This window comes from Zootoca vivipara, chromosome 1 (assembly GCF_963506605.1).
Source record: "Zootoca vivipara chromosome 1, rZooViv1.1, whole genome shotgun sequence".
Classification (NCBI taxonomy): Eukaryota; Metazoa; Chordata; class Lepidosauria; order Squamata; family Lacertidae; genus Zootoca; species Zootoca vivipara.
The window spans coordinates 87,619,496-87,644,245 of NC_083276.1; the positions used below are offsets into that span (position 1 = coordinate 87,619,496).

The window sequence follows — 24,750 nt, forward strand, 5'->3', positions numbered from 1 at the left end:
TTGCATCACCATCATCCAACATTCATGTATTATTATGAAGATTATCTCCAGATTCCTTTTAAGAAGTCTGCCAAGTGGCGGGTGCATTTAATTTCAACCAGAGAAATGCACATTGCTCTAGGGGAAGAGGAGAATAATAAAAACGCAGGATATTTGATAAAGTTCAAAGAGGATGAGGGCCACTGCGATTTCATCGTAAAACTGCAGCACCCAGAGGAATCAAAGACTTGACATCCATCGTGCATTTCTATCCGTTTGGACACAACAAAAATTAAAAAGTTGCCGAAAAAGGTGGTCAGATGCACTGCTGAAACCCTGAGACTTAACCCTCATCCTTGCAGAAAGCAAATGGGGCAAGAATCATTGTGCATCTATTTATTTTTCAAATCACGATGCCCATAGGCTTCTCCTCCATGCTTAGCCTAAAGTTTATTGCTTCTTCGCTTGCTCTCGCTAGGCTCCCGTCCTCGTCCTGCTCCGGAGCAGGGCGCGCTGTCCCTTTAAGAGGCCGCCGCGCCTGGGCTGCACTGTCTCTTTAAAAGGCTGTATCCTGCGGGTCCCCGGCTCTTGAAGAGGGCTATGGCCATTGTTTCGCTCCTGCTCTTTCCCCTCTTCCTCTCGGTCTGATCAATTTAACCACCACCACCGCACAGCTTTAAGACATCTACATATATTTTTAAAAGGACAGCAAGATGGCTGAGATGGGCAAGGGAGTCACCGCAGGGAAAATCGCCAGCAACATGCAGAAGAAGCTCACCCGGGCCCAGGAGAAGGTATGGGGCGAGCGCGGGGCGGAAAAGGCAAGGGGCTGGGCCGGCGGGCCGGGCGTCGCGTCTGCGGTTCCCCGGGGCGCTGATCGGGCTTCATGGGTGGGGGGAGAGGGAAAAGGGTCGCCAGTACAAGGAGCAGGGTGGGTGGGTGCGCCTTGGCGAGAGTGGCGCAATGCAATTCAGTGGGGCGTCCTTCTCTCCCCTGCTCTCCTGGAAGTGCTGTCCCTGCGGAGGATCCCTGGTGCGCCTTGACAGCTCCGGAACGTCTCCTCCTGGCCCGTCACCCCCGCGCTACTTTTTTTGGGTGCCCACGTTGCGAGATCCTCGGGGTGGGCTTGGGAAGGAGAGGAGCGCGCGGAGCAGGGCAATGCAGTCTTCGCTCCTGGCTTGTAGGCTGCTTCGGAAGTGGAAGTCCGGCTGCCTTCAACACGAGGGCTTCAAATCACAGCCTCAGAAGCGCAACATGGGGCCTGGGATAGCAGACAACTCCTACGAGCCAAGGACCTTCTGCCCCTCCTAGAATATTTGAAGGGGCTGCCATTGCCATTCAAATGGTGTGCGTGTGCCGTGTCTTGTAATCGATTATATGGGGCGCTGCTTACCTCCCCCCCCCCGAATATTTTATTCAAGTTGTCACCCCTGGCCTGGGTCTTGGGAAGAGGGTGGAGAGAGAGAGATCGTGAAAGGGTGTAGGATTGTGGCTCGGTTTATTTTGGAGACTCTTGCCCAGTTGATGAAGCCAAGGGGAAGGTTATCAGGGGCAAAGGCATTATGGCATATGGCAGGCATGTCAAACCTGCGGCCCTCCAGATGTTTTGGACTACAATTCCCATCTTCCCCAACCACTGGTCCTGCTAGCTAGGGATCATGGGAGTTGTAGGCCAAAACATCTGGAGGGCCGCAGGTTTGACATGCCTGGCATATGGGATGGAAGCGAAACTCGACTTCTCCATGGGAATGGGATGATGTCCTTCTGTTCTCTCTCAACCCCGTAAGATCTCCTATATTGGCATGTTTTTAAGGTGTCCCCCAGCCTTCGCCTCTGCGCTGCCTCGATCCGCTTCCCTTCCAGCATTGCAAGCGGGACAGGACTGCTGGAGGGCGAAAGCGACGCGCGATGTGCGTGCGGACACACCGCAGCTATTTTTAGCGGCGAAGGTCAGCGAAGGAAAGCCCGAGAAAACCCACCGCCACTACCGGGGGTTTGGCCCGACGCCCGGACGAGATGGCGAGGCCTTGGGATGGGATTCTGGGCGGACGGGTCGACTGGCCCTCGATAGGGAAGGGGGCGCTTTGCCGTTGCCCCCTGGCGGGGGTCCACGGCGCCCACTTTACGCCTGCAATAATAAGATGCATTTGTGTTTGGGACGCGAAGCTTCCCCACCCCCAAAGATCGCACAGGGTTAAAACCCACCTCGAATAGGGAAAGGAAAGGGGGGGGGGGTCCGGGGAGTTGGAAATCCGCTCTGCAACGTCAGAGGAGATGTGGGCGAGATTCCTCCCTTTACGCACGCGTGAGATGTCCGTCTCCCTCCCCACCCCGCCTCCCCCAGGTTAAGATGCTTCAATTGCAGCTCGTTCACCTGCAAAGGGCAAGGACTGCAGTGGGCCGTTTCCTCTTCTGCCTGTCTAACAGAACACGGAGTGCTCAGCCCGGATTCCCCAGCCCACCCTCTCTTTGTGCTTGGAGATCTCCCTGCTGTCCCCGTGGGCAGCTCTCGCAGTCCCTCTCCCTCTCCCTCTCTCTTGAGCGCATGCGGGGGAAGAGCAAGGCAGGCGGGCGCTGTGGTTGCCTTGGATCTGGCTGGCTCTTCTCCCCTAATCCACTCGTCTCTCTATTCTCCCTCCCACCCTTTGCTGTGGCCACTTTTCCCGATTGACAGGCGCGCATAGGTCAGGCTGCTGCGAGAGCGGGCTTGTGTCAAAAGCGGCGTTCTGGAATGGCTCGGCGGGAGATTAGGGCTGCCTGCCTGCAGTTCCAGCCGAGAGACATATACAGAGGGCTCTGCGTGGGTTAGGTGCCATCGGAGGCGGCTAGGATTGGGGGAGATGAAAGCCGCTGCCTCTGCTCCCCCCCCCTTCGCTCTGGTCGTGTGGAAGAGACCGCAGGCGTGCTGCATAACTGCATGGAGAGGCGGAGGAAGTGCTGCTGCGCGCCACGCTTCTTCACCGGATTACTCGCTGGGTTTGGAGACACAAATTGGTTTACGCTTTCTTTCTTTCTCAGGGTCTGACTGGCCTGCTGCCAGACTGCCTTCCCCACAGCAACAGCAACCATTATTGTTATTGCTTTTATGTGGGGTTGCTGCTTCACACCTGTGGGCCTATTCCAACATAGTATCATAGAACTGTAGAGCTGGAAGGGACACCAAGGGTCATCTGTTCCAACCCCCAGCAATGCAGGAATCTTTTGCCCAGCGATCCTGACATTAAGAGTTTCAGGCTCTACCGACTGAGCTATCCCAGAAAGCCCATGGAAAGCATAATTCCAAAAGTGATCCCTTGTACCTGCAGGATGGCATTTTTTCACCATAGTAGCCTCATTCCACACACTTTAGGATTAAATCGCTGGAGGATGAAGTTGCTGGAGGATGAAGAATCTAGAACCATTTCTCTTACTATTGCGCTTTCTTCCTGACTACTGGGACAATGTTTCTTTCTCTTTGCCCCCAGCATTTTGTTGCTTGCCAACCTTCTAAGCTCGGTCTGCTTTGGAGCCTCCTGTGCCTTCCCCATCACATCAAGCACCAGTTACCTTTTCAGTACCCGACTGTGTAGGGATTCTCCATGTCCCCCTGGGGGTGGTCCTGTGTTGAAAGTGTCCTCTTTCTTAGAGGAACTCCAGGTTAGGGTGGTTAAGGGAGCCAGTCCTGGCAGGAAGGCAGGAGGGAAGCTCTCTAGGGGCAGGAGGGGGACAACAAGCAGAAGCCAATTGCTTGCTGAGTTCCCACTCAAGGTCCCATCTCTCTCTTCCAGTCACTAACTCTGCCCTGATACTACTGGGATCAGGACTTAGTTTTCTAGAAGAGGACCAGAGGGGAAGGAAGCACATATTCAAAACCTAGAGAGGGAGCCTCCATCAGCTGGCACTTGACTTTTGACCCCTGTGGTTGCAAGACCTCCAGCAATCTTGTCACCTTCCTTTGGAGGTGTCTTGCACACCTGCCCCTCTGCAAGGGGGCTTGGCCCAATGTGCGAGAATCCAGGCGTAGGAGGAGAGGTTCTATTTCAGCCTCTCCTAGCTGATGATGGTTGGGGTAAAGTTTCTAAATGAGGTAGGTCTATTTACAGCAGAGCCCTTTTGCCTGTGTGGCAAGTTGCTATGCAGCGCAAAGTGTCACCTTACGCTCCGAAAGGAAGACATGGCTGCTGCACTACTCCAGAACAGTTTGGAGCAAATAGTTCTTGATTCGCCATGGAGCAATTTTATCTGGATCAAGCAAGGGAAAAGCATTCTGTCTTATTTTGCTTTCCCCCTTTCTCCCGTTCAGATAGGCAATTCCCTTTCTTTCCTAGGGGACAATTATCACCACAGTTTTAAGTCCATAGCCTGCATACCCTGAAGAAGAGCTTTTCTAAAATCTTTATTCAAGCAGACAACTGGCTGTTTTTATTATTATTATTATTATTATTATTATTATTATTATTATTATTATTGTCCTGGCTTTTATAGTTGTAACACATCACATAGTGTCACACTTAAGTGGATTCTTTCTGTGAGTGGCTTATTTCAAGGGTAACATAATTTACAGTTTAACACACAAAGTGTAACTTTGTTGTTAGAAACACAACTCTGACTTCTGAAATGGATAATATGTAGCATTTTCTGTTACAGCATCATACCAAAGCCAGAAGTTTACCTTTCTTAACAAAATTACTAGTTTTAGACGCAAATTGGAAAGAGAAGATATCTTTTTTATTTACTTTTAAAAAATAATATTTGGATAGGGAGAAGGAACTTCATGCTGTGCTTTGCAGCAAGGCTGGATTCTCCATATCTCCCAAATGATACCCCATATTTTAAAAGTATGTAGCCTGTGGTCTCAATTAGCCTGCCACAAATAAAGAAATCATGCATGCATCCTGTTAGCCTTTCAAAACCAATATTGGTATGACTGAAGGGGATGGATTCAATAAAAGAAAACTTTACCAGGAAAATGACATGGTGATGGAAACTGAGGCATACCTACCTAAACTCCCTTGCACCCTTGGCAAAGAGCTGTATTGCACCCCATTAACAGTGCCCCCCTGTCCTTTGTGCCAGCTGACCGGGGAGGAGCCTCCACAGGGCTTCTGCAACAACAGCCCATGCCAGTCACCAGATTCGTCTGCCCAGAGGAGATGGAGTGCCTCGCCTGGCCACCTAGAGCAGCAGAGGAATGGCCCAGGGAGTGTGTGGATGGGCTGGTGGGCTTATACCCACTCTGAGGCAGAGTGGAGAGGCATGCTTTTTGTGCCGCCCCGGGCCTGCCCTTTTGGTGGGTACCATCTTTACCAACCCCTGGGTGGAAAAATGGGAGGAGTGGGCACTGCTTCATATTGTAGCTAGAACACAAAGAAGGAGCAACTCACTCTGCTTTGCAACTTGTTTTCTTCCTATTGACTAAACAGCTGCTTCACTGGAATCTGTGGCTGATATGATCAGGTGGCCATGTGACAAACCTTACAATAGTTTTCCTAAGGTTGACGTTCTCAGAGTGCAAATCCTTCCAGTGAAGTGCCAAGTATGGGAGTCCATAGTACTGTTTATGGTTGAACAGCAGGGAGGGAGGGAGGGTGGGTTTGTGCTTAATTCATCATTTTAAAAATCAGTCTTGCTCTCCCTACTTATTTAGTGGTGAGGATGCAAGGATATGCACATACTATTGAATGAACATAACCCTTACCAGGTAACTGCAGTACTGAGGTGGGGGTGGGGATCCCCGGAAGCTGTGAACTCTGGTCCTGAAAACAGGATTTTGGGATTCAGCCTTCATATTCTGTGGCAACAGTGCTTTTGGAGTGGATGCCCTGTATGGACTTTCCCAAACAAAGTCATGGGTTTATTTCTGGTTCTCTCTCTCTCTCTCTCTCTCTCATGGCTAGAGATATGAAACAAATAACTTTGTTGTGTGTTTTGGGAACAAGACAATAATGTCTCTGGGTGCAGTCTCAGGGTAACTGTGAGTAAAGATTTCTGACAGGTGGTAGGGTGGTGGGTGGTTTTTTTCACCCATTATTAAAGTGATCTGTGTAACATATGTTAGATGTCTCTGCTATATTTATCCTGTAGACAGGTGTCCACTATCAGTAATTCACAGATGGTTAGTCAAGAACCTTGTGGGAACTCAAGGCTGCCTGCAATGGATGCCTGCATTTTGCAGGCAATGTGACACAAGGGAAATGTGAATTATGGGAAACACAATTGTGAAAAAAGTATGCATGGCACAAAATGCAAATCTTCTGCTGTTGGTTTCAGTAGACATTGTGCTTCCTGGAAAGCTACTCTGGAGGGACCACCAGAATAGTGCTGGAAGTGGTGCTGTGGGAGGATAAATTTGTGAAAATCACTTCTCCCCTTCCTACAGTGGGCTCCTCTCTTGGATCTCAGCCCACTCCCTGAAAGGCAATGCTGGATCCCACCCCATGGGTTATCATTGATCTCCTTGACAAAAGCAGACTTGAAATCTGTGTCAATTTTGTTGCAGAGCAAGCTTGCAGATACTGTTACACACACTGAGCCAGATCATTAGGATCTTTCCTGGGTTTGAACCTGGAGTCTTTCCTAGCCCTACTGAGAAATATCAAGGCTTTACCCTGGAACCTTTTGCATGCAGGACATCCTCCAGTGGGCTATGGCCTTTCTCCCAGTGAGAAGATTCCTTATTCCTTAGTCAGAAGATCATTAATAGAAAATATGCTTCCTTGGGAAATGCACCACCATGATCAGTCTTCACTGTAAACATCTGTAGGGGGAATGTATCTGTTCTCCTGTAGGGGAGAATTGGGATCCACAATGTGGGCTGTCTCCACCCCTCTCACCACTGGCAGGAAGTTAAGATTTTGAGGAATACATCAGGGGGCAAGACAATCCCCAAACTCCAGTTCTATTTCCTGCCTTCATCATTGGTAGGAGGTTTCTCACCTGCTCTAGGCATGGCAAAAGAAAAAGGCGAAAACGCCATATTGGAAGGGATTTCCCCTTCTGTTTTCTTCCTTTGTCTTTGCTTCCTGGATCCTCTGTCAGCTCCCTTCTGCTTTCTGTACAAGTTTTTCGTGTTCTCTCTCTCTCTCTCTCTCTCTCTCTCTCTCTCTCTCTCTCTCTCTCTCTCTCCTCTCTCAGATCCATTTTTCTTTCTAGGCCCTTTCCTCCGCCTGGGCCTACAGCCCTTTGGAAGCTTTTGGACTTCTGTGCTTGGGAGGGAAGCCTAGGAAAAGGCTGAAACATGGCGGAATGGGCCCACTTTTCAGGAGGAGAGCCTTTTCTGGGAGTTAGAGCTTTCTGTTAACTCTTCAGAGGGATCTGTGGGGAACCAGTGTTCTGCCTGGACACTGAGATCCTGTGCCGAGGGCTTTTTGGCGGTTCCCTCACCGTGAGAAGTGAGGTTACAGGGAACCAGGCAGAGGGTCTTTTCTGTAGTGGCGCCCTCCCTGTGGAACGCCCTCCCATCAGATGTCAAAGAAATAAACAACTATAGGACTTTTAGTAGACATCTGAAGGCAGCCCTGTTTAGGGAAGCTTTTAATACTGGATGAATCATTCCATTTTAATATTCTGCTGGAAACTGCCCAGAGTGGCTGTGGAAACCCAGCCAGATGGGCGGGGTATTAATAAATTATTATTATTATTATTATTATTATTATTATTATTATTATTATTTTATTTATTTATTACCCAAGCCACCTGTGCAAGGGGGCCTGGAATTTCTTTGAATTTAGCAGCAGCCCAGGCAGAGGAGGTTTTGGGAGACCCACAGAGGCCTGATCCAGCACACCCAGAGCTTCTGGTAAGCTGGGGGAGGTGGACTGCCCATGCCTACCCCTCCCTCTGGGATGCCTCCAGTTACCCCTGAGCAGATTGCCTGGCTAGGGCAAGTTTGGGGCCTCCCCACTTGCCACAACTGATCTGTACCTCAGTGCCACAGAGCTCTTTCCCCCCTGCCCACCGACTAAACATGTGGCATGTTTAGGAAACTTGCTCATTGCCAGTGTTTACTCTATCTGAAAATCCGCAGATCTTTAGGTCTTTAAAACTGTTTAGCACTTCCCAGTGAACTTCTAGATTCACTATGACTGCTCTGTGATTCATTCCACAAATGTTACAAATAATGAGACAGTGAGTTTAATGTGTGTTTGTTCAGGGCGACTGTTTGTATCCTGAAATAAACCCTTTGTAAATCCCTGGCTTGGCTTTCCTTGTTTTAACACTCTAGAATGCTAGGGCATTACAATGCGTCCTTCTTGTAATGCTCTAGAACGCTAGAGTATTACGTTCCAGATGTGATGCTCTAGAATGCTACTGCGTCAGTCTTGGAGCGCAAAATGTCATAATTTCCACCCAAAGGCCTGATAATAATGCCATGCAGGCCTGGCCCAAGTTATTTTGATACCTGGGATAGAACATCCCACAAATGCCTCTCCTCCTCCCTGACAGTAAAAATAGAGTAATAATAAATAAATGGCATTTTGCTGTCCTTTCAGGACACCCAAAATCAGCTGCCCGAGGAGGCGGCTTCACTCTGTCTAATGGTAGGGCTGGCTCTGGTGATGTGTCTTCACCAGCTGCTTTTCTGTTGCTGTTTCTCCCATGGCTTCTTACCAGCGCAAGTGACAGCTGCAGAGTCCCGACTTGTGAGAGCAGGATCTCGTGCGATGGCCTTTCTTCACAGACAACTGTGCAATTGTTGAAAGAGGACATGGTGTTAGGGGCAGGGCTCAAAGCATAGGCTTGCTGTGCACGTTGCCACTGAAATCAAAACAATGTGTTTGTGTGGCTCACGTAAAATTGTATAAAATATTCATTAAAAAGCAGACTTGGAAAAAGGGAGGCAAAATGAAAACGCCAAACTATGCATGAACTCGACAGATTTTAAAATCAGCTTGCAAGTCATGCCCAGATTGTGCCTGTTCAGAACTGTGCCTTGTGGAAGGAGTTGGGTGAGAGTGACTCGATCTGTACCTTTCTCCAAAAATCCAAAATAAAACTTGCTAAATCAATTTTGTGTAAACCCCACTCCAAATCCTGAGCCCATATCTTGGAGAGGAAGTAGTGAAAAACTCGGAGCAGAGGAAAAGTAGGGGGAAGGGGGGGGTTCCACACCCAACCCGTGCAGAAAAATAGGGGCTCAGAACATCCCCTCTCCCTGCCACTAATAAAAGTTCAGAAGCCACTGCAGGTGAGAGATGCATCTGTGTGGTACTCTCATGCCACTAGAGAGCATCCCTGTCTGTAGCAGAGAAAGTGCACACACATTTCTCCCTGGAGCATGGAAGGACTTGTGAAGGGAGGGAGACTGGACCTGGCCCAATTTCACTGAAGCAAGGCTCATGAGGGGCATCCTTTGTCCTGAGTTCCCCCTTCTATTATTCATTTCATTTATGTATGAAAATGCATGTGTACATGCAATGTTTTCATAATCATACAGATTACAAAATCCAGCTTTTCTGGATGCAGAGTTTCTAAAATAATATAGCATGCATATGGCCCTGCTTAGGTATAGATCTTGGTACCAGCATAGATCATTTACAAACAAAACTGCATGACCTGGTTGGCACTAGAAGTAATACTTTTGGATCCTTTGGCTCTTTTTATTTGATTTTTTTTAACCAAACATTTTATGGGGTTTTCAATCATGCTGCTTAACTTATGAAGGAAAAGAAGGTCTCCTTCTTTGGAGGTCTTTAAGCAGAGGCTTGACAGGCATATGTCAAGAATGCTTTGATGGTGTTTCCTGCTTGGCAGGGGGTTGGACTGGATGGCCCTTGTGGTCTCTTCCAACTCTATGATTCTATGAAAATGCACAGCAAGAGATACGTAATATTGAATGACCTGGCTCAAAGTTAAGTATTTTGTACAAAAGATTCATTTACTTCAGTAGGCAAGATGAGCAGGCATGTTCAGTGTTTTGTCGTGGTTTCTTCCAGATCCAGAAGAGAAGATGAAATCCTAGGTTTAGGCATCATTATGTGTTTTCAAGCTCTGAGTATGTTTGTTCATGCTAGTGTGGGAGGGGGGCAATCACAACCAGCATTCTGGAAGCAACAGCGTCCCCTCTGCTTGCACAAAGTCAAGTTTAATGTTAAGTAAGTGAGGATCATGTCCACAAGTTCTAGTTGAGGGAATAAGTCCAAGCTCAACAAGCTTTTGAGATCCCTTAGCTATCTCCTCTTTTATTTGTTTATGATTTCATTTCTCTTGAGTTAACAACAAAAGATTTTTATTTTTTGCATTGTGTCCTTTGTACTTATAATGGATTACAAATTGGCAACTGTTTCACTTAGGCAATGAACCAGGGGTTGTTTACAATGATCTTGCCTTCCCCGCCCTCTAATGTTTGTGCTTCTGACCTCACTGTCCTCATATTTCCCCTCTATTGTGGGGTGTCTTTGCAAACAATCTTGTGTCAGATCCATGAAACGTTTCTTTACTTCATAGAGTTCATGGAGGCGCCTGGATTTTAGATCTCATTTTAGGATGAGGACTGGAAGCAGAAAAGTGGTACCTGCATCTGTCTGTGGGATTATGGGAAGATGGGCAGTGAATTAACTTTTACACCATCAGTGAGGTGCAAATTGCCAAATTAGGTTAAAAAATACTCCTAAAGAATGTGAACTCTGCCTTTGATTGAGACTTAGGGCTCCCCCAAATGATCTGTTTATTCAGTATCCATCCTGATTTGCTTGCTTAAAGCTTTCATAGTATTTAGACTATATCCTGTTTTTATTGAGCAGACTGATTTGTTTACGGGGTATGGTAGATATGTGAAGATGAGCCTTCATCCGGATTTGGGGAGGTTTACATAATATAATAATAATAATAATAATAATAATAATAATAATAATAATAATTTACATTATTACTTTATATTCATCACCCCCCACTTTTCAATTTATTTCCCTCATCACTTTCCAAATTGTTGTGCTAAGGTGACAGAATGCTTAATGTTTACAGTCATACCTTGGGTTGCGAACGCTGCGGGTTACGCGTTTTTGGGTTGTGCTCCGCGCTGCACCGGGAAGTACTGGAACGGGTTAATTCTGGGTTTTGGCGCATGCGCAGAAGCACCAAATTGCGTCACGCATGTGCGCAGACGCGGCACTGCGGGTTGCGAACGTGCCTCCCGCACGGATCACTTTCGCAACCCGAGGTATGACTGTAATGGCACAAACTCAAAGTTGTGCTGTGTGCTTGAATTTCTCCTGCAAAAGTGTTACAGAAGAACCTTTTGTGGCCAACCTACTGATAAGAGATTTTGGAAGTAATGCCTGGATCATGCTTGTTGCTGTTCTAGCTAATTGTATTTTATACTTCTATTGTCTTAATGATTCTATATGTGAACTACTGTGTGTGTGGGTGCCCCGAAAGCTGAAGATTGCTTATTAATGTCTGAGTCTGAATTACGTTTTAGTTTGTGTAGATTATGGGATATATGTTTGTCTTTTATTATATATGGTTTAAAATTTTCGTGTATCCTATTCTGCCATTGCTTTGCAATAAAGGATGGGTAACAAATATTTTAAATAAGTAGAAATCTTTGTGGACCATAATTTTCCCCAAGTTGAATATAAGTTTCAAAGGATGTGTTGGAGGAAGACAACCAACTTTGGATATTCTTTTTGTCGCTAAGCATAAGGCATTTTGAAAAGTTCAGAGATGTGTGAGGGCAGAGTAGAAGCCACTTATCTGCTACAAGATGCCCCACTGCATCACAAAATCAAGAATTGAATTGTCACCTTTGTATTGTGATTTGTCATCCACATGAAGTAGGTATGCTAAAATATCATTCGCTTATGTCAGTGGAGCAGAGGAAACTAAGGACTAGGGGCTGCTTATTGTGCATTTAACAACAGAAAACTTCTTAGTATGGCAAGAAATACTTAATCTTTGTTTTAATCTGCAGAAAAAGGAGCTTTGTTTAGGGAGCAGCCAATTGTTTTATGTGCCGGCTTTTATCTGTTTGGCTCCCACTGCATTACACACAAAAGCCAGAAGCAGAGAGTTTGTAGGAAAAAATGAATTGGCATGACCATAATGGGGGAACATTGGAAATATGTGAATTTTGTGTGTGCATATGCCAGTGACTTCTTGACATACAGTTGGGGAGAGAAAGGAAAAATTCCACTTTCAGGGCTAGATATATTTTGCCTGTGGATTGAGTAGTCTAGAGTAGTGGCTGAGGTAGCAGAGTTGTCTCTCTGGCCACCCCTTCCTACCCTCCATCGGTCTGCAGACAGAATTGTTCTGAAGACCAGAGAACACTAACATTGCTGTGAGGTGCTCTATCTGGGGCTGCTATGAGAAAGTGTTCAGAAACTTCAGTGGAAACAAGATGCTGCGGCCAAATTGCTGCCTGGATTGAACAGAAACCCCCTGTTATAACAGGCAACCAGTCTGTTTCTGGGCACAATTCAAAGTGCTGGTTATGACCAACAAAGCCATGTATATCTTGGGTCCAGGCTATCTGAAGGATCATTTCTTTCTATATGAGCCTGCCTCAGTTTTGATAACTTAGAGGGGAACTTTCTCTCAGACCTGCCACCCTCACAGGGTGAGGGCATTTGACAGGGCCTTCTTGGTGGCTGCTCCCAATTGTGGAACTTCCTTCCATGGCCTCCTTTCTGCTTTCCTTTTGCCAACAAGCAAAACCTTTTATGTTAGAACTGGCTGTTCTAGTAGGGTCTTTTAATGGTGGGTGTGGCATATTTTCTTCTCTTGCGTTTTTAAATGGTTTAAAGTTGTTTTGATTCAGTGTGGTTTTTAATATGGTAACATTTACTTTTTTAATTTTAATTTTTAAAAAGCTGTATGTGTTTTTAATGCTTGTTGTGAGCTGCCTTGGAGAATGGCGAGACAAAAGTAAAGTTAATTTAATAAATAATACAACATAATATTTGGCAATTAACCCTAAGGTAAGAAAGCGAGGATATAAAAATGCCACTCACATTTTTCTCACAATCCTGAGGTCTTTGCTCTCATGGTTCCATATTGTCCTTTCAGATCTAAGCTCAAGGACCACTGAAATAATTTTCTGTTGCTTTTGTGTACTTTAGATGGGGGTTATTGTCCATAGCTAGATAATACAAAATGTATCCCTTTTTTGTGTTTGTATGCCTCCTGATACATGACACCTTCTCATGCATTCATGGGGATTAATTCCATTGACCATCCTATTGATTTAAGTGTTAATGCCAGAACTTGTACTCTAATTGCATCTAACTTTATGAAGGACCAAGAGTCTTTTACCAGCGTTATTTCTTTGCTTTGGAAATATGCCATGCACATTGGTGGCAGGATATCCAGTTGAATAGGAGTCTTTTATTGAAGCTGTAGTAACCTACAGAAGGATGGGAGGAATTAAGCACTGCAATTGTTCCATCAGTGCAAACATTTCTGCTTGCTAGTCTGAACATTTTCACACACACACACACACACACACACACACACACACACACACACACTGTTCTGGAGGTTCCCCTAACACAGGGGTCAGCAACCTTTTTCAGCCATGGGCCGGTCCACCGTCCCTCAGACCATGTGGGGGGGCCAGACTATATTTTGGAAAAAAAGAATGAATTCCTAGGCCCCACAAATAACCCAGAGATGAATTTTAATTAAAAGCACACATTCTACTCATGTAAAAACATGCTGATTCCCAGACCATCTGCGGGCCGGATTGAGACGGCGATTGGGCTGCATCCGGCCCCCAGGCCTTAGGTTGCCTACCCCTGTCCTAACATCTCCAGCTAACTTGGAGGGGTGCAGAGAGGAGGGTAGAGAAGCCCCATTGCTCAAGCAGGACTTGCGTTATGTTGGTTGGGCTGGTTCCCGCTAGTGATACTATTCAGTTGAATTTGCTTTCTGGACCCAGAAGTTTGTTTTGAGTACCAGAAGTGAACAGAGCTCACAGTCTCTCCACTTAAAAACCCCACTCTGGATTACTTCAAGCTTTCTGCATACCATCATCATCATCACCACCATCACCCTCATAGTCAGTTTGTTACTGCTATTGTTAGATGATTGGGGCTCAAAAATCTTTGCGAATCTACCCAGAGCTCTGCAAATCACCCAGAGATCTACCAGGAGATTCTGATTCTGCCCACTCCTAATCTGAATCAGTTCAACATCTTCTAGAGTGCCCTTGTTGCACATAAGTAAATCTCAGCCTCAAAACTATGCAGCTTAGCTGTGCCTGTGGCAACAATAATCTGATTGTGGTGTCTTGTCTCTGTTATCATGGAGAGATTCAAAAGAGGATAAGTAGTACAGTGGACAGAATATGTTGGTTTTGGAAGACATGGGCTCAAATAATTCTTGGCAATGTTCTCACATAGTGGCTATGGGCAAATCACAATATCTATCTAAACTAGGAAGAACGATGACCAGGCTTGTAGGGATGGTGTGAAACTGCATGCCTCACAGCTGATAAGCATGTTGCATGTAAACAGACTATATTCTAGATATGTTTCTAGTTACGACAGTGGTGTTAGTTTTGTGGTTTCTTTTCTTTTTAAAAGGCTTGTCTAAAAAGTGCTGGAAAGGCACTTTCAACATTTCAAAGCAGCATACTATTTTGATGTAACAATTAGGTTATTTAAGGTTACTAATATTAGCTTTTGATTTGTGAGCAACGCGTTAAACACAGATGTTATCTGCAAACGTTTTGAGGCTCAAGGAAATAGCTGACTTATTAACCACGGTTAACACTTCTCGAGCATTTTTTCGTTGCCCAAAGAGTTACTGTAGAATAGCGGCAAAGTTTCTTACTCCACAGTTCCTTTGCTTTAAATAATGGTTTATTCTTTCTTAACACCACTGCCCAATGTATCCTAATGGTATTAATTGTTCAGAATACTGCAGCTCCAGAATGCAGCAAAATGTTTCCTCTGCCATGTCCTCCAGTTGTCCTAAGTGGGGCAGAGGACAAGCTGTGTTGCTTTTCTGATACAGTATGTTGTCGCCGGCATACTACTGTCCCATTTTTAAAGATGATGTTTTCAGTTTTGGTTATTAGAGCTGTTCAGTTTTAGCCCATTTACCTGGTTTTTTAAAGTTTAATCCCTGACAGGTGCTTACAAGTATGATTGAGCACTGGTGCGCAACACACGGCTGTCTGCCATTGCACACCTTGCAGCTGGTGAGATTCATTTTGAATTGCTAAGCTGAAGATACTGTAACAGCCCTGGTGCATTCAGGTTTAGAGCAGGACAGGCCATTGCACAGAGTAATAACAAATAAACCAAATGGAGCCTACAGCACTAAATAACGTTGGGATGGGGAGACTGCTCAGACAGAGACCCATGAAGAGAGCACATTACAAGAATGTCCCTGTTTCAAATAATAAGGCAATCATAGGGCTACTAGTGGGTGTGGAGATGTCTCTAGACCTTGGAATCCTAACTATAATGTGACAAGTACAGTACAAGAAACACAATTTGTAAATTATCCAGAAGCCTAATATTGTTTTGGCCTTTCCTCTGTTCTGCTTTGCTTTCCAAGCTAGACCCACTATTATTGGTGCAGAAGACCGTTGCCTTTCCTGCTGGATCAGAACAAGCAGTAAACAAAACAGTTCAGCATCCTGTTCTTACAGTGGCCAACTAGGTGCTGCTGGGAAATCAGCAATCAGAACCTGTGTGTAACACAGCACTCACCCTACTTGTGATTCTCAGCACCTGGTAGAGAATGTAGAATGTAGCCTTTGATAGCCTTATCTTCCATGAGTTTGTCCAATCCTCTTTGAAAGCCATCCAAGAAGATTCTATGGATTAACATACGCTGAAGTACCTCCCATTTGCCTGTCTTGAACCTTCCAACGTTCAGCTTCACTGAATGGTCCTAGGTTAGTATTATGAGAGGGAGAAAACTGTCCCTCTATCTACTTTCTCTGCATAATAAATAATTATATGTTGTTGTTGTTTAGTCGTTTAGTCGTGTCCGACTCTCCGTGACCCCATGGACCATAGCACGCCAGGCACTCCTGTCTTGCACTGCCTCCCGCAGTTTGGTCAAACTCATGTTGGTAGCTTCGAGAACACTGTCCAACCATCTCATCCTCTGTCATCCCCTTCTCCTTGTGCCCTCAATCTTTCTCAACACCAGGGTCTTCGAGAACACTGTCCAACCATCTCATCCTCTGTCATCCCCTTCTCCTTGTGCCCTCAATCTTTCTCAACACCAGGGTCTTCTCCAGGGAGTTTTTTCTTCTCATGAGGTGGCCAAAGTATTGGAGCCTCAGCTTCACGATCTGTCCTTCCAGTGAGCACTCAGGGCTGATTTCCTTAAGAATGGATAGGTTTGATCTTCTTGCAGTCCATGGGATATATACCTCTGTATATGTTCCCTGTTACTCACACTTTTCTAAAATAAAAGCCCCAAATGACGTAACCTTTCCTCTTAGCCCCTTGGTGATTTTTTTGGTTGCTCTTTGTTGTATCTTTTCTAGCTCTACAGTACCCATTTTGACATGAGGCGACCAGAACTGTTCCCGGTATTTGAAGTGTGCTCAGATCATAGATTTGTCCAATGGCATTGTGATATGGGAAGCTAATGATCCCACCCTAACACTGAATGAACCTTTTTAAAAAAACAGCTGTTGCATGCTGGGTCAACATCTTCATTGAGCTATCCACTACTCCCCAAAGTCTTCTCCCTGGTCTCTGTTTCTATCATCTTCTGCCTCATCTTTTAGTTTAATGTTGCACTTGTGTCCACAGAACCCTAACCCTGTGCAGATAAACCAGCAATTTAAGATGTCTGCTTTAGATTGGAATGGAAGGAGAAGAGATAGTCAAGAGATGTGGAGCTTGTGCAGGCTGCACTATTTTTTGCTCACAGTGCCTCTTGCTAGGGTTACAGCTAGCTATAGATAGGGTTTAACTAAGCCATATTAAATGCCTACCCAAATACCGGAGACTTATGATGCTGTGAAGTTACAGGGCATGGAATGTGACATTGATGCAAGCTGCATTAAGTGATGCTATTCTGGCCCTATTAGTTGTGCAGTTAATATTCCAGTTTCCTGAATATCTGCAGAGCTTGCCTACAGCAGCACGAAGGCCTTCTAGTCTGAGCAGGATGTAGATCAGAATCATTTAATCTTCTGTTTGCTGTAGGATCTTAATCAAAAATGGGGATTATCAGACCGGTCCTAGCTCTGAACCTTTTGCACTTCTAAGGCTCCATTCGACCAAGTGCAACTTAATTCTGAAGTCAATATATAACCATAGGATCAGGTTCTCAGGAGGATTATTTACTGGCCCTGTTGCTGTGCACTTAACAGCAGCCTGACACCGATAAAATGAGCAAGAGCAGCTTTTCCTGCGAAGGAAATACATGGTAAGAAAAGCCTCATTAGATAAATTTGCACATTCAAACTACTGTCAAATGCACACCAGTCAGGGCCTGATTAAAATCTTTAGAGGCCCTAGGCACATAAAAGATTTTGGAAACCCCCCCCCTATATATATCTAAATCAAAATATAAGGAATAATAAGTGGTAAAATAAAAATTTATTTTTCAAAGTGAAACAAAACTTACAGTAAGATGGAAAATGTTTGTTTTTGTATTCTTCCACTTTATTTATATTTGGAAAAAAAATCTCCTACTTTTTGTAATTGCAAAGTCTCTGATCAGAGCCTCAAAACTAATCTTATGTAATTTCTGTGGTGCCCCTTTCCCCTTAATCAGGGGTCAGCAAACTTTTTCAGCAGGGGGCCGATCCACTGTTCCTCAGACCTTGTGGGGGGGGGCGGACTATATTTTGGGGGGGAAATATGAATGAATTCCTATGCCCCACAAATAACCCAGAGATGCATTTTAAATAATAGGACACATTCTACTCTTGTAAAAACATGCTGATTCCTGGACAGTCTGCGGGCCGGATTTGGAAGGCGATTGGGCCGCATCCGGCCCCCGGGCCTTAGTTTGGGGACCCCTGCCCTTGATCCACTAAGCACGTGCAAACCAGTCCTCTCACCAGCAAAAAAAGAGCAAGAAAAAAGGTTGGTTCACTCTTCCTAGGACAATGAGTGTGAGACAAGCTTTTTTTGCTTTCATAAAGAAGAAAGAAAGAAGATTGATGTGCCTAATATTTACTGCTTTTGGGTCTCATTGCAGTTTATAATGCTGAGCTTTGTTCTGGGACTGCACATCACATGGTCTCTTATTACTCTCTCACATCCACACTGCAATGTTATAGAGGTACTACTTGGAAAAAGCTCACTGTCACTTACTTTGAAAAAATGGAGTTTAGAATTCACTTTCCCCAGGCATTTTACCTGTCAGTCCTCTGGGAGATTCATAGCAGAGTAATAGGAAGGTGGGTAGCTGTAAGGAAGAGCTAGTTCAGTAAGTATAACCTTTCTCACCCATGCAGGACCAGCTGTGCTGGCCAAAATTCTTTCTTCGTTTGTATAACTGATAAAAGAACAGGAGCTTGGTTATCTTGCATAACCAAAGGCGTGCTGCCACCTGTTGCTGTTCTTCTCTGCCCCCCTCCTTTCTGAAAGCTTGCAAGGCCCTAGATCAGCTGTGCTGCTTGCTTCAGGAAGAAGGCTGGAAAGTACATGAGGGTAGTTGCCTAGCAACCATTCCAGCTTTCCTCCGGAGGCCTTCAGGCCTGGTAACTGTCAATAATCTTGCATGCTGCTTCCCTCCAGCTTTCTCCCTCTTTGCTGAAACAAGGTTGCATCTAGGCATATATGAATCACGCTGCAAGTTATGTCAGTCCTGGCTATTGAAGGATGGCCAGTTGTTTGAAAGGCAGAAAACTGTTTTTCAATTATTATATTTGTACTTTTACTTGGGGGATGGAGAGGTGCGAGTGGAATTTTCTGTCACCTGGTTTAGCCAGTCAGTTGAAGCCATTTATCGGGGGTGGCCGCTGTTGCATATTATTATTATTATTATTATTATTATTATTATTATTATTATTTTATTTATTTATTTACCACCACCAACAGCATCACTATTCTCAGGGTCCTGAATTCTGCACTACATACCCAAATTATTGTACTGTGCAATTAATGGCACATGGAATACTACTAGCCCTTCTGACAAGATATCTAGAATAATAGTTAATTATGCCTCCATAGACCAGCTTTGAAGAGAAAACTATGTTGACTGATCACACATCTATTTTCCGCAAGTAATGTGTTACTTGCATAACATTTTCCATAATCAAGAGGGTAATATGTGGATTGGCTGCACCTTAGCTACATATTTGGGTTTGGGTAGTTAACCGGGGGTAATTGCCCACATTTGATATTATGCTAATACAGTTGTACCTCGGTTTAAGTACGCTTCGGTTTGAGTACTTTCAGTTTAAGTACTCCGCGGACCTGTCTGGAACAGATTAATCCACTTTCCATTACTTTCAATGGGAAAGTTCACTTCAGGTTAAGCACGCTTCAGTTTAAGTACTCCACGGACCATCTGGAATGGATTAATCCACTTTACATTACTTTCAATGGGAAAGTTCGCTTCAGGTTAAGTACGCTTCAGGTTAAGTACAGACTTCCGGAACCAATTGTGTACGTAAACCGAGGTACCACTGTAATTTTCTTTTCCTTATGAGAATCTGTATTCATGCTTAGATAACAGACTTAAGAATTTGTGCAGTGGAAAGACTTTTTCCATGTCTTTCTCATGCTTTATTTTCTGGCAATAAAGAAATACATCTACAGTTCAAAGGGTTAAGAAAAATATATATAAAAACAACAAAACAGCTCTACAAGCCACTATATAACATCTTTCTGTAAATAAGTAGATACCTTAAATCATTCCCATCAATCTGGGTACATTCATTTGCTTTTAGGCCCCCACTGCTTTTGATTCATGGTTGTTCTTATTGCTCTCTTTCCTGAGTTTGCATCGCTGTAGGCTGTTTAGCTGTTACGGATGCCTTGCTGTTTCAAACTACTGTAACACGATAAGCATGTTTATCTTTATCTTTTCTTGAGGTTGTCTTTTCAGTCAATTCCATTTAGCCTCTCTTTTTTTAAAGCCCCCTTACTTTCAACTTACGCTTCCAACATAGAGTTCTAGTGCTTTCCTGTCCAAATGGGTCTTTTGCATGGTGTTGTCTTCCAATGGAATTGGGTATTTTACTGAAAAGCCAGCCTGTTGATGGGGATAGGCAAAGCACGACTTGGTCTAGGAAGATAGGATTAAAATTCTTACTCTTACTTATCCCTACTCGGTGATCTTGGGTCACACTCCTTCTGATCTGCCTACAGGGGTTCAAGAAAATCACATGTATCCTTAAGATGTTGTTTGAATGCTGAAATGGCTTAGTGGATTGTTGGCTGTATGAATGAATGTTGGCTGTATGAATGAAAGAACTCAATTGTCAACTGTGGCCAGATAAATACACCTGGTAAGATCCACCCCCCACCTCTGGACCTGGTTTAATTTAGCTATCTTGACTAATAACTGCTGACAGACATCTTCCATTGATATGTCCACCTTTTAAAACCAAAAGCCTCCAAATGTAGTGCACAAAACTACATCTTGTGGCAGTGAATTCTTGTGGAAAGGGAATCTCGTGCCACAGTTTAGGGGCCACAGCTGAGAATGCCCTTAGCGAAACTGTGACCTGGTTTGCACATCCATAGCCTCCAACATATCCAGGACATAAACCAGGACATAAGTCTTCTGGAGTCATGTGACCTGGAATCATGTGACCTGGGCGAGATCAAGCCCCCCCCCAAATGCACTTTTGGGGGATAAACCGCAGCATCGAAAATGGCCCCAAACAACCAGGATGTCCTGGTTTTCCCGGGACAGTTGAGGGGTATGCACATAATGCTAAGACAAACCCACCAACAGGTACAAAAAATCCTTATAAGCTAATGTTACCATTCCTCTCCTACTTTAAACTTTGGTTTGGTTCACACATCATGCCAATTATTTGGGAGGAGTAAAGCAGCCAGTTTCATAGCTGCCAAGTTATCCCTTTTTTAAAGGGAAATTCCCTTATGCTGAATAGGCTTCCTCGTGAGAAAAGGGAAAACTTGGCAGCTATGGCCAGTTTCCTCTCTGGGAGCCCATGCACGTGCATATTTACAATAGGTCATGTTTGGCTTACTGTGATGTGCGAACCAGGCTAATGCTTGAGGTGGGATTGAAATTATAATGCTGTTGTCGGTAGTGCTGAGCACTGCAACACTTCTGGTCCTCTTCCTCAGCTATAATTAGGATGCTTATCCTGCACTTTGCCCAAACGTTATCAGTTCTGCTTTCATTTTCTGTTTTTGGTAATACTGTATGTAGTTTTGTAACGTGTTAGGCATTTGCAGAAGTAAAACACCAAGAGGTGATGAGTTGGAGGAAATTAAAGTGATCCCTGCTAGATTTCAGCCAAATTATTTTCTCATTAGCCACGTGTAGGGGCTCTGATGCCTTGCTGAGCCCTTCTTCCACCATCTGTTCCCCAGAGCGTTGCCAGGGCTCCGGTGCCTCTCTGAGCCTTCCCCCTTCCATTCCCCAGACCCGCTGCTAGTGATGTCGCTGGGCAAAGTGCTGGTCAGGATGATGGGGGGAAGCTCCTTGTAGGGAGTCCCCCTGACAGTATGCTTTGTGAAGCCTAGAGATACCATTTCTGAAACTGTAGTAAGCTGTAGGTAGAAGACTTGTGCCATGGAAAACCACTGCATTCCAAGATGCACAGTGGCCAAGTTAAGGCAGTCGATACATCCAGTTGGTGTGGAGAGATTTCTTTCTCCTCCCGCTGTTTCAGCCAGTCAAACCCTTTGCATAGTCCAAACAAGAGCAAACCATAAATGAGGGCCTAGGACACTGTAGTCTAGGACACTGTAGATTGTGGCCCTTCATTTTCTTGCAAGAGAGGATGTTTGCCAGTGTAATATCTTTATCATCCTGATGTGGAGGTTCTTGATTAGAATTACTGATTTCTTTTATTGCCTCTAGCGTATGATGCTGCATTGTAGCCACTTCTATTCATTCAGCAAATAGGTGATCATATTCCCCTGAAACAAACTTGAAGTTTGAAGTGGCTATTTTTTTATTTTTATTTTAGCAATTAAAGAAAATTCAAGAATTGGAAAATATTTTTTTCTTTAAAGATCTGCATTGTAGAGAATGCTCACTGCTCTAAGGATGCTGAAGTTCTGAATGATGGAAGTGGCAAAAGGTTGAAATGAGTCTCAGGCGATGAAGGAATGCAAATGGAGGCAAGTATGAACAGCACAGCTGAGTGGTGGTGGTGGAGGGTGTTGAGTTAAACCCAAATTATGATGATGGCAAAGACATCTATTAAAAGTAGAAAGCTGGAGAAATCTTGGCTGCTGTTAAAATATTGAGAAAATGGAGAAGGGAGAATGGCAAAACGATTTTTGTTTTGCAAGACCAATGATGGAAGGGAATGCAGATTTGCAAAAGTGCAGTTCTGCTTCCCAACAGCCATCTATTTCATCATCCGATCGTTCTCTTTATCCTTCTTTATGAGAAATTGCTAATACCATGTGTTTGGTTCATGGACAGCATAGCCTAAGGTTCAGGACTATAGGCTCTGTTTGTCTCAAATCAGCACAAATCCATAGGTTGCTTACATTACACTGGATTGCAAATTTACACAGAAAGATGGTGTGGGAAGAGATGTTGGGTTGTCTTGGACCACATCATTTCTAACTGCAGAACTTCAGAGTATGATACCACACATGGTATTTGTAGGGGCAAATATAGGCAAATTGGTAGGGGCAAATATTGCATCAAAACAGCCTCTGCATTTTAGCTCTAAGCACCATTTCTTCCCCTGTTGCAAGATGGCACACCTGTACTTTTCAGCTGGAAGTGCATAGTGTTGCTATGTAATGCTAAGTAGAATTTTTGTCCCTGGCTCTTTCTCCTCATTACTCTTGCCCCTTTTTTGGCGTGTGATGCATTTCCTCTTAGGCAATGTGCAAGTGGGCACCCTATGAAGCACTGCAGTAAGAGAATACGTGGAGAGCTGCAACTTGATGGTGTCTCAAATGTCAGGCTGGTAGCTAATAAGAGGGATTTGGTTACTTTGAAGGGCGAACTGCATGCCGCATGCAACTCTGCTCCTCTCTCAAAGTTTAATTAGAGATTAGGGTCCTGTGTGGATCACAGGATTCTTACTTGTTTTTTTAATATATATATATATGGTGACTGTGTGATGACACATTACAGATTGGCTGGCATGTAAGTTTACTATGGGGAAACGGCTGCTTTTCCCACAGCACTTAGTAGGAGGAATCTGTGTAGATCTTCTGACCGTGTTTTCTGACTATGGTTGCACTCCCTCTGAAGAAGCTTGGGGTACGCAGCTTGGGCTTCTTCTGGATCCTTTGCTGTCACTTGATGTTCATGTGGCCTCGGGGGCGTGAGGTGCCTTCAATCAGCTTTGGCCGGTGGCCAAGTTGCACCCCTGTTTGGACAGGGATAGCTTAACTATTGTTGTCTATGCTCTGGTAATCTATAGGTTATATTACTGCAATGTGAAATATGTGGCGCTGCCTCTGAAGATGGTTTGGAAACTTAAGCAGGCATGGCCAAACTTGGCCCGCCAGCTGTTTTGGTACTACAACTCCCATCATCCTTAGCTAAAAGGACCAGTGGTCAGGGATGATGGGAATTGTAGTCCCAAACCAGCTGGAGGGCCACATTTGGCCATGCCTGAACTTAAGCTAGTGCAAAATTCAGCAGCCAGGTTGCTCATGGGGCAAGATAGTTGGAGCAGATCCTGGCCTGACTGCACTGGCTGCCAATTAGTTTCCAGGCCCAATTCATTCAACCAACCAACCAACCAACCAACAACACATACAAATAACTGTATGATCATGTCTTGCATGAGGGTGCCTTGCTTACCAGACTCTGGAATACCCTTATGGGACCATCAAGAGTTCCTGCGAAATCTTATGAGAACATCTCGGAGCCTGGTAAACAAGGTGGAGAGTTTGAAAGTTTCTTTTTGCACCAGGGAAACCCAGAGCAAAAGAAGCATTTAAACTCTCTGGCTTGTGTGCAATTTGTGGGATTTCAACTGGCCACCTTTCAACTACACATGGTTGAAATTGTGCAGGTTAATTGTGTGCAAGATGCAATTTTACTGTACTGCTCTTCCTTTGAACAGCAGTTTGTGGGGTGTGCGGAATATTGCTGTTTCTAGTACCGTAATGCAAAATTTCAGAAATACTTGGAAAGGCATAGGAAGTTGCTTTATACAGAGTCAGACCTTTGCTCCATCCTAGCTCAGTATTATGGCCTACACTGACTGGCAATAGGGCACCAGATTTCAAACAGGGGTCTTTGGGAGCCTTACTCAGAGATGCCCGGAATTGAACCTGGGTCATGATTTATTCAAAGCATATTCAAAGCATGCCCTTCTCCATATAGCCCTTGGTAAACTGTTACGAATATTTCAGGCAGCTCTGTTCTTTCTTGTGAGAGAAAAGGCAGGAGATGGTTAATAAAATATTAGAAATGTGTCCATTTAATTCCCAGGTGCTTGGGGTCTTGGTCAGAATACAACAGCATTAACTGCAAGGGGCTTGGATGTTAAACGAAGTACAGAGGTACCTCAGGTTAAGAACTTAATTCATTCCGGATTTCCGTCCTTAACCTGAAACTGTTCTTTACCTGAGGTACCACTTTAGCTAATGGGGCCTCCTGCTGCCGCCGCACGATTTCTGTTCTCATCCTGAAGCAAGTTCTTAACCTGAGGTACTATTTCTGGGTTAAGAGAGTCTGTAACCTGAAGCGTCTGTAACCTGAGGTACCACTGTAGTGGTTGGGGGAGTC

The 24,750-nt window shown here is 44.7% G+C and overlaps 1 protein-coding gene across 12 annotated transcripts in view; it reads left to right on the plus strand.

The window, feature by feature from the left end:
• The first annotated feature begins 538 nt into the window (after positions 1–538).
• The window catches only part of BIN1 (bridging integrator 1), a 118,725-nt gene continuing 94,513 nt past the window's right edge, over positions 539–24,750 (plus strand). For 2 of the 12 annotated variants that reach the window (XM_035128395.2, XM_060278544.1), the window contains exon 1: positions 539–773. In XM_035128395.2, the coding sequence (XP_034984286.1) occupies positions 693–773 (81 nt within the window). In that variant the 5' untranslated portion in view covers positions 539–692. The remainder of the gene's footprint in view (positions 774–24,750) is intronic. The other 10 variants (XM_035128454.2, XM_035128444.2, XM_060278535.1 and 7 more) reach the window with 7 other exon arrangements.